We start from the raw sequence: 9,755 nt of genomic DNA on the forward strand, positions 1-9,755 counted from the left end.
AGGAACTTCAGCTGGACCTCTTGCTGGTTGGATGATGGAGGAGGAGCCTCACCACCTATCAATGTCTGACCTAGATCTGAAAACACAGCATGGAAAGGTTTAAAGTGGGCATTACCAAAATTTGTTTTTCAGTTGACACTTGAACTAACTAAAAATATTAAAGACAGTAAATACAGTATAGCACAGAAAACTGCTACAAGACCAGGAGAGGAGTCCACTAAATGCATTGCTTTCTTTTTATTTTTATGCAGTGCAGAGTGCTTTTTCCTGAACCTCAGCCTAGTGCACAGAATCTGCAGTAAATTAATATTATGACTTTTTACTGAATTTCATAGCAACAGGTTTTGATTAAAGCTCCAAGTAGACATGTCTAATTAGTTTTACTGTCCCTGATCTAAGTCCATAAATATTGTGGATGTGCTGATATAAATGTGTCCAATATTATATTTACAGTTAAGTGTACATTAAAATTTGTCAAGCTGATCCAATTTAAGTTTTTCAGCTGAATAAGTTTTGCATTAAGAAAATATATCCCAACTTTAGTTTAAAGGTTTCCTAAACTTTTTGCACTACACTCTACAGTATTTTGCATGATGTCTGTGGAAAGAGTAGTTTCAGAGTGTTAATGATGAGGAGGAAGGTTTGGACAGGATTTAGACAGCTACTCTGACACAACCATTCCTATGGATATTTCATTAAAACTGCTGACAGTAGACTGCATTTGGCAGTTTGTCCATGTATGTACCTGGTTACATGCAACACATGCATTACAATAAACAAAAAACAATAAAAAAAATTTAAGGCACAAACTAACAAACCAACAACAGAAGCTAAATGACCCGCAACAAAAACATCAGCTATTAAAGAGCATCTAGTTCCTGCTACAACTCCATGAGCCTGCACATACATGAGACAGACACGCTGCAGTGTATTAATTCTGTGTGAGTCATCCATCACCGAGTCCTATGCCACAGTGTCATTGGTATCCTGACAAAGAAATGAGCCAAAACATGTCTGAATAATGTACATCTTTTTTTAGCATGGAGAGAAATGAGAAGTTAGAATGATCTCAAGGATTCACTGGTGAGTTGAGACAGAGCCACAGACCCATGTTTTACACAGGAGTATCTACTGTGTTTGTATAAAACAGGTAAACATTCTTTGCTGATTTGATTAAATGTTTAATACCAGACAGTCTGAGAATTTAACACCAGTTTCCACCATGAACTTAAGCCCTACACCTTTTAACATTTCAAAGAGCTAGGCAGAACCAATTTATATTGTGGCATGGATTCTGATGACCATGCCCTTCACAATCAAACCATTCATTTCATTTTACATGTTTTAAAAGGGGTAATCATCTCTGCGTGTGTATCTGCTGCAGTTATAGGACATCCTTTGAGGCTGCAAAAACCTTGAGGTTATAATTGGTAGTGGTGGAAAAATATATTAAGTATTCATTTCATGCACCATAATAACCCCCTTTACATTCGAAACATAATGTATAACTAAATGAGCATTACTGCACCTTGAGGACAGAATTAAATGAGATGAGGGCATTATTCCAAATCATGAATACAAGCGGTTGCCAAGTGCAGTAAATGAAAATATAACTTTCTAGGTGGAAGCTCTTGCCTATAGCAATGAAGGCTCCAATATGTGCTTCAATATGTCAGTGAGTGAGGACAGACACAGCAGCATACAGCAGATACCACTGCTCCACCTCCCCAAAGCCCTTATGTCACAGGCAGTTTGATGTTTGCTAAAGACAACTGACAACAACAACAACAAAAATCTAATTCTTGCATCATCTTATTATTTTATACCCACATTCTTCTTTTGATGGGCAGCTCTGTTCTAAATCTACAGGGGGGGAAAGAGATGTGGAAAAAGATCCCAAGTAAATGGATGAGATGTTAAAGAAACACAAGTGAAGGATGAGTACGGCCAAGCCCCTGTGGGACTCTGTGCAGAGCCGCTCAGCTTGGGGAATAACACTGGTCTGTGTAATGCACAGAGCAGCAGCAGCCACACATTAAAGCAGAAAGAGGAGCGCCTCGAGACCCACACAACTGACAGAGGTACAATAAAAGATATACAACGGCCTGACGCACATAAACATTCACACATATACAGTACAGGCACACACTCACAGACATACAACTATGTCTGCTTCATTCTTTTGAGATTTCTTATTTTCTTTCAAGACTGAAAGTCATCCTTTTATGGAGAGAAACAAAGCTTGTGCTGCAACAAGAAGCAATACATTTTTTGATGTGACATTTTCTTTGACGTTGTTGCTTGTTACATGGTGTTGACAGTGATGTGTGAGGTCGCACCGATCATGTTGTTGAGGGAGAGATCCTGAATCCTCTTCTGGTTTGAACCCAATGGAGCTCCACAGAATGACAAGGGAGAGTAGAGAGGCGACAGACCCGAACTGACAAAGAGGGGGAAAGGGAATATTAATTAAATACATTCTGAAAGCATGCCACAGATCGGTTATTGAAATCCAGTGAATGGGGAGTGATAAATGAATATTGCTTGTGCGAATGATGAATGTGATCCACTTTTTAATAAAGTACTGACGCTAAGGAAAACAGCAGCATTTGTAGAGGATGACACATGTACTGATTCCTTGCATCGATTAGATGACACCCAGTAAAACAATGAGATGTTTCCTAGAAATATATTTTCACTGTGATAGAGCTTGCTATACTTGGGGCCTGACCAATAACTCAACACGTATAGCAGCATGGGCAGAAATGGGCTACACTAATAATCACCTTTATTTGGCCAAGTATGTTACACACAAGGAATTTGTTTCCGGTACAGAACCGAGGCAGCCATCTGTGGCGCCAACTCAACCGATGGTTCTAACTATCGTGGGTTCAGTGTCTCGCCCAAGGACACTTCGACATGTGGACTGCAGGCACCGAGATTCGAACCTCAGATCCTCCGGTTGGGAGACGACTGCTCTACCCACTGAACCACAGTCGCCCCACAGCCAAAGCATAAATCACAAGAAAATAAGAATTGTTGGGTTTTCTTTAGCTTAAAATAAGCTTTTTATATCTACAGAGAAGTGGGTCCCACATCAAGGAGGCCACCGTGTTGAGCCACCGTGATTTTTTTACAGTAGCCCAGAACAGACAATCCACACACTGGCATGAATTGTACATTTTCACATGGAAGTAGCAGCTTGGATTTGGAGACAGCTAAAAGACAAAAATAAGCAGTGTCAGAAAAAAGAGTTTAAGAACCATAAATTTTTAAATGGAGGATCATAGTCAAACTTTAACACAAGCCAAAAAAAAAAAAAAAAGACAGCCTTAATCCTGGTCGTCAAAAAAGAAATGACACAAAGGAATAAGGTGTTATGAGGCTAACTGTGTCTAAGTGAACCGTCAATGGCAAAAACCCGGTCAAGCCAGCCGCCGTTCAACTTTTATTGTAATTTCAGGCAAATAAGCACAATTAAGGTGCTTAGAATGGCCAAGATGGACATTTAAATTCTGGCTGAGTGTTTATTAATAGGCCTAAAGAATAAAACCATATTATTACACATCTTAAGATATGTGTACTCAGCCTTCTTGAAAATTACACTGCAGTCACATGAGCAGTGGTTAGCTTTTGATTTGTCAAGTCAGCTGCACTTGTTTTCCGGCTGCACAATTTGTCCTACATGTAGCGTAATCACTGTGAAATGGCTGTGAGGGCTGTTGATCACGATGTACGAAAGCTTTGCTGAAAGCTGCAATCTGCAACTTCACCGCTAGATGTCACTGGATCTCACATTCTGAACCTTTAATTTATGTGTATGTGCTTGACAACACACTGTGCCAACACCAAGACGTAGAGATGTTCATGTCAGTATATCAAACCTTGGCTAAAACATCTCTTTGGGATTTGCTGAGGTTTTCCAGTTAGGAACACTGATCACCAGAGCTTTTGCACAGTCACAAAGAAGCATCAGGATATCGATGGAGTGTAGTGTGAAAGACAAGTGCAATCAACTGAACAGTCCTAAAACAGAAAACCTGTCTGAAACTCCAAGCAAGACTGTAATAAGACAACTGCTCACAGAGAAGCAAAACGGCAAGAACATCCTTCTTTAATGCTGTAGTTTTGCCTAAATGAAACCGGTCTATACACAGACAGAGAAACCTGTGTCTGCTTCACACAGGAAGCCAACTGAAGAGCGAAATATCAAACTGACAATAGCAAGGGAGACTCCATCAGAGGGAGGCAGGGCTCATCAACGAGTGCCAACTCTCTGCACCCCCTACACCAGTCACTAAAAAAACTAAATTTAGGTCAGAGGACTATAGAGTTTAAAGTCGGTTTGACTCAGGCTATAACGTATTCAAAAAAGTTAATACCTTTCTCCTCTTCCTGAAATTTCAGCCACCACCTGCAAAATTATAATATGGCTTTGCAGAATTATCTCCATGCATGTGTGTGTATGTGTTGTCTACCTCGGATTGGCAGCAGCCTTGCCGGTGTGTGCTTTAAGCTCCCACAGCATGGCTCTGCCATCGCTGACCATGAGAGCAGCGTTGTTTTCATTGACGGGGCAGATAACCATGCGATAAGGCCGGACTGTTTTGGTGACTCGGATGGCATCGCACTGAGAACGCAGGTCGTACACAAGCTCCTGGACACCCTGCTCTGGGTCTGATAAAAATATAATGGAGAAACAAACAGAGAAACAAAGGTGACAAGAGTGGCAGAAAGGCTGGGAGAGACAGACTGATAGGGATGGAGAGTATAAAAGAAGAAAAGAGGGAGGTTAAAACTAATGTCACAGATTCAGCAGAATCAGAGCAAAGTAGTGACCAGGAAGGGATACAAGAAGGAAAAAGAAAAAATGTTGAAGACATTGAGTAGATGTTTATAATAAAGGGAATACAGAGAGAAAGAGGAAGAGAAGGAGGTAAGTGGGAGAAAATGCAACAGAGAGACTTGTGAAGACATTTTGAGTAAGTGTTAGAGGAAAGTTGAGAGACAGATGAAAGGATTTCGAGGAGATAAGGCAAGAAGACAGAACATTAGAGAATAAATGAGCGCATGGGAGACTCACAAAAGGAAGTGGCTGGAAAAAAAAGATGAGAAAATAGAGATTAGCATGGAAGTGATAGCAAGGAAAGTAAGTAAGGGAGAGGGAGCAATTCAGCAAGACAATGGACTCCCATTGGCCTATAACACTAAGCCAAAGATAAATGAGACACTGAGAGGCTAAATACCCACTGGAGCACAGAGAAGAAGCTCTGACTGCAGGGCAGTTTGGTTGAATAGATGGTGACAGATCGACAGCACAGGAGTGAGAGTGCTTTGTGAGTGAGCACAGTATAAGTAGTAGGTGCTCTGTGAAGATGCTCCATACCTGCCACTTCGTCTGGAGCATTAGTAGAGCGACACACTCGAAAGGTGATGCACCCGTTTTCGTGGAGACAGTAGAGGGCATCCCGCTGAGCACAGGGAATCACCTAAACACAGAGAGAGTAAGGACGCATGTGATGATGATGTGTGTTGATGCCAACTGTTTTTTGAAGATTTTGTGTTGAAAACCTGGTACTTAAGTTTGGTCTTAGCACTGCATCACTGTGTCAATCTGACAGCTCCAGAGAAAGAGGAATTTGTGTAATTTTAGGCACAGATTGTTTGCGTTTATGTCATTGTCTGTGTAAATAGTTGACTTTTATTCTTTGCAAACAGAATTAGGGCTGCAAATATTTTTTAAATGACTCAAATAATTTGGTCTATAAAAAGTGTCAGAAAATACTGAAAAACATCCATGGCAATTTTCAAATAGCTAAAGTGACTTTGTTTCTTTTGTCCAATCAACAGTGTGAAAGCCAAGGACATTCAATTTACAATGAGGAAAGTAGTAAATACTCACACTGAAGATGCCAGATATCTCAGTGTGTGGTGATGTTGTTTGGAAATTAATTTTTTAATCAACTGCCAACTGTCAAACAGTTGCCTATTAATTCTCTGTCAGTCTAATTGATTAGATAATAGCACTATGATGATAATAATGTGTCAGTTCTAGATTAAAGAAAGCATTATTGGTCATTATGTTTAAATACTGAGCATAAGTGATAATGAAAGTACGGACTTTAGAGACATCTGGCTCAGTGCACTCCCAAAGAATGAAATGAGCAGAAAGCATCCATTTAAGCAGCTTGTGTGTACCTGATTGATTCTACCAAGCAACATTGGTAGGGTAAAAAAATAAAAATAAAACATTTAAACGACAGTATTACAGCAGACAGATGAAGGCGTAGCCAGTGACTTTGTTCCCATATTTATATTTCAAACAAGTAGCAGATTGACATTATCAGTGAGTGAAATCCAGAGTTTTAATAGATATATTCTCCATTTTCCACTTTTAACATCACTATGTACTGCAGTCTCAGCGCCATGTCTCACACAGACGTTTGACCCAACCTAAACCCTTGACACCTTGTTATGGAACTTATATTTTAAATTCAATTTTACAGTGATAGGTTTTGTATTAGATTGCATGAGATGTACAGCTACTGTACATGCACCAGATAAAGTGTTAACTCTGTGAACACTGCGTATGTGCCAAACACTTGACTGTGTGTAGTAGGCTATAGATGTGCAAGGGCCACAGACATGGGAAGAACATCGGGTCAGTTGTCCCAGGCCCTGGGTCAAGGGAGGGCCCAAAAGGGCCCTCTCACCTTTAAATTTTTGGAAACTTTATAACCTGTAGTATTTGTGAGTCACATAAAAGTTTATTTTTTTCTTCTTTATTTAACTTGACATAGTGGTCAAAAACACCCCCCCATGCAAAAAAAATGTTTGGTCTGTCACACTACTGTAAGGTCAAAATTTAACATCTAGCCAGTCCCCTCCCACCTCCAGTAAACTTCACTAACAGTCAGTGACGAAAGTCAGGTGCTCAGAAAAAAGAAAAGAAAAATCAAAGAGAGAGACAATGACAACAGACGTGGGAGGGATATTATTACCAGGTATTAAAAAAGATAATTAAATGGAAGGTGATGCTTCAACTCCAAGTACAGCCCCACCGGGTGCCTATTAATCGAGAGCAAGGTGAGAGATCCATTTAGCTTCAACATCTGTCAAACACAGATGGCTTTAACTTTAACATCCAGTTATGAATTTGTACAAAAACCTAACAACGCATCCTCTGACAGAAAAAGCTGAGTCTGGGGATGGTATAGTAGCTGCTGTAGAGGAGAGAGGAGAGCCTGCAGGTGGGGACAGGGCGAGAGAGGTTAGCTGCAGTGGCCAGGAGAGGTACGGAGACCCAGCGCCTATGTTTCAGCTGTATAAGAACCCAATAGTCTTTTTATCCATTTAAAATGACAAAGTATAAATGATCAGTACTGAGCTTATTATCAATTTTCCATGTCTCTATGACTGAATTTCAGTGGTGATACTACAGTTTTATTTGGACTATATTTGGATTAAATCTGTGTGGGAGAGGAGAGCTCTTTTGGCATCTGCAAATGGAAACCTGCACCGTGTGTGTAATGCCCGTATGCCACCTGTCTGAGGGGAGAAGGAGGGCCTTTGGAGATCCTGTCCCACGCATGAGCACAACACACAGTAGGCCTGTGAGCCGGTATGTATATCTCCCTGTCTTTCCACGGCTCTTGTCACTTCTACATTGCACTTCAACTTTTGTTAATGCCATGTCATTAGTCTTGCAAATTGGATGTGTGACGAGCACTTTGCAACACTTAGGAGAAGGGAAACTGGACAGAGCATGAACAGCTGAGTAATGCCCTTCTATTCCTGATCTGTGACTGTAGGACTACAAGAGCTTGTTCTCCACCTTTGTACTGTTTAACTATGGATACATCCGTTAAAACAAGATCACAGACAACCCAAAGAAAGTATGATTTATGGAGGTATACTAGAATACTGACCAGAAAGCAATTTCACACAGAGAGAAAATGTCAGCTGACCACTCTGAAAAACTGAAGAACAGTAGCTGGTCCATGCAGATGCACACAGGCATGAGGTTCAGGGTTAAAATTAAAATGGGATATTATGGCTCTAACAGAGCAGGATAACCACAATGAAAACCATGAGATCCACTCACACATGGCTAAAGGTTTTCAGTACTGTTACACCTCATTAAAACAATGCTGTTAATCCTCAGAAGTGTTGAAATAAGAAGCTCTTTTGTCATGCATACCTGTATGCCTTTGGTTTGCCATAGGGGGGGAAAGAAAACAAAGATGTTGTGAAAAGAGTTGAATTCTTGCTTATTCTATACAAAAGCTATCTAAATTTACCTCAACAAAATTATTGGTAGAAGTGGAGATATACAAGTGGAATGTGATGATATTCCAAGATGACTATTGTTTTCAGTTATTATCACAGTGTCTTTACTCTTATAATCAGTCATTTAGCTTATTTTAATGGAGAAAACTACTTATTTTGCTATTTGGTATCGCTGTGTGCACAACACCGAACATCAACAAGACTTACTTGAAAATCATCAGCTTTTTACTATTTCTTCAGTAATAAAGTCATTCAGTGGTAGTGGTCAATTCATCCAAATGAACATAGCAAAAATTAACTGTTAAAAACTAATTTGGTACCATTAATGTTCCAAAACATAAACAAATCCAGAGGAACATATTGTATCCATAGTAACATTAAACTGTCCGTTTCTTGTAAAAGTTTACATCTGTTCACACGAGTGGAGATTTTTAACCTTTAATGTGATATTTTCCAGAATATTGTGTTGAAAAAAAGAAAACACCAGACTGTTCTGCAGTGGCTTGATCTTAATCTGACTGAATATCTGTGGAAAGAGGCTACAACTGGGAGAAAGCACCCATCAAACCTGAGAGAGCTGGAACAGTTTGCCCAAGAAGAGTGGGTCAAACTACCAGGTTAGAAAATGCCACTAAGAGCCACAAAAAGCACTTGATTGCAGTTATTGCCTTAAAACAGGGTGCTACAAAATACTAGGTGGCATTTTTGTCCCTGCAATTTTCATCCCATTCCATTTTCAAGTATTAATTAAAATCAAAAGAAAAGCAATGGGTCTGTTGTATTAAATATGGAAGAAAGAACAGTGGATGTCAATTACCTGTGTCAGTCTCAACTTATTTCAGAGCAAATTGTGTTTGTTTTTTCTTTTTTAGGTGGAAGGGTACCAACAGTTTAAACCACGTCTGTAATGACAGGCTACCACACCGGTCATTCCTTCACAGACAGACGCAAAGAAAAATGAACAGTAAAAGAGGCTGCTTCTGTTCTGCTAGGAACTCTGACAAATCCTCTATCTATACCCACCACAGCAGTCATCAATATCCTATTAGAAATCCAAACCCCAAAAGAAGGGAACTGGCAGCTAACGTTCAATGGTCTTGGTGAAGCAGGCTACATAAAGGAGGAAAAGGTTAGAGGCTGGTGAGATGTTTTACTGTAGCTAAGGACTGGCCTTGCTGTGCAGCTGTCAGACCTTGATGAGGTGAGCACTGAGAGGGAGGAAGAAAAGCAGAGAACTTTATCATTCACGGCAGGAGGAATTGCCTTCCTGGAAGAATCATCCATAAAAAAAGACAGATTTTGGTAAAGTCCTTCGAGTAATGCAATAAAAGTAGAAACTGTGCACCGAGTTCATTTGAGGGGAGAGAAAGATGGTGAAGTAGAAAGCATGTCTGAGCCAGAGAGCACATCCATCCTTTCATTTATCTCCACTAGACCAGCTAAGATGTGAGTGCAAACATTTCTCA

General features: G+C 40.1%; 1 protein-coding gene across 1 annotated transcript in view; it reads right to left on the reverse strand.

Annotated features, from left to right (window-relative positions):
- The window catches only part of wdr11 (WD repeat domain 11), a 53,676-nt gene that overhangs the window by 35,042 nt on the left and 8,879 nt on the right, over positions 1-9,755 (reverse strand). Inside the window, exons 7-10 of the mRNA XM_020601300.1 lie at positions 5,387-5,489; positions 4,479-4,677; positions 2,340-2,440; positions 7-76 (exon numbers count right to left, since the gene is read on the reverse strand). Coding sequence (XP_020456956.1) covers positions 7-76; positions 2,340-2,440; positions 4,479-4,677; positions 5,387-5,489 — 473 coding nt within the window. The remainder of the gene's footprint in view (positions 1-6; positions 77-2,339; positions 2,441-4,478; positions 4,678-5,386; positions 5,490-9,755) is intronic.

This window comes from Monopterus albus, unplaced genomic scaffold, assembly GCF_001952655.1.
Source record: "Monopterus albus unplaced genomic scaffold, M_albus_1.0 scaffold3.1, whole genome shotgun sequence".
Lineage (NCBI taxonomy): Eukaryota > Metazoa > Chordata > Actinopteri > Synbranchiformes > Synbranchidae > Monopterus > Monopterus albus.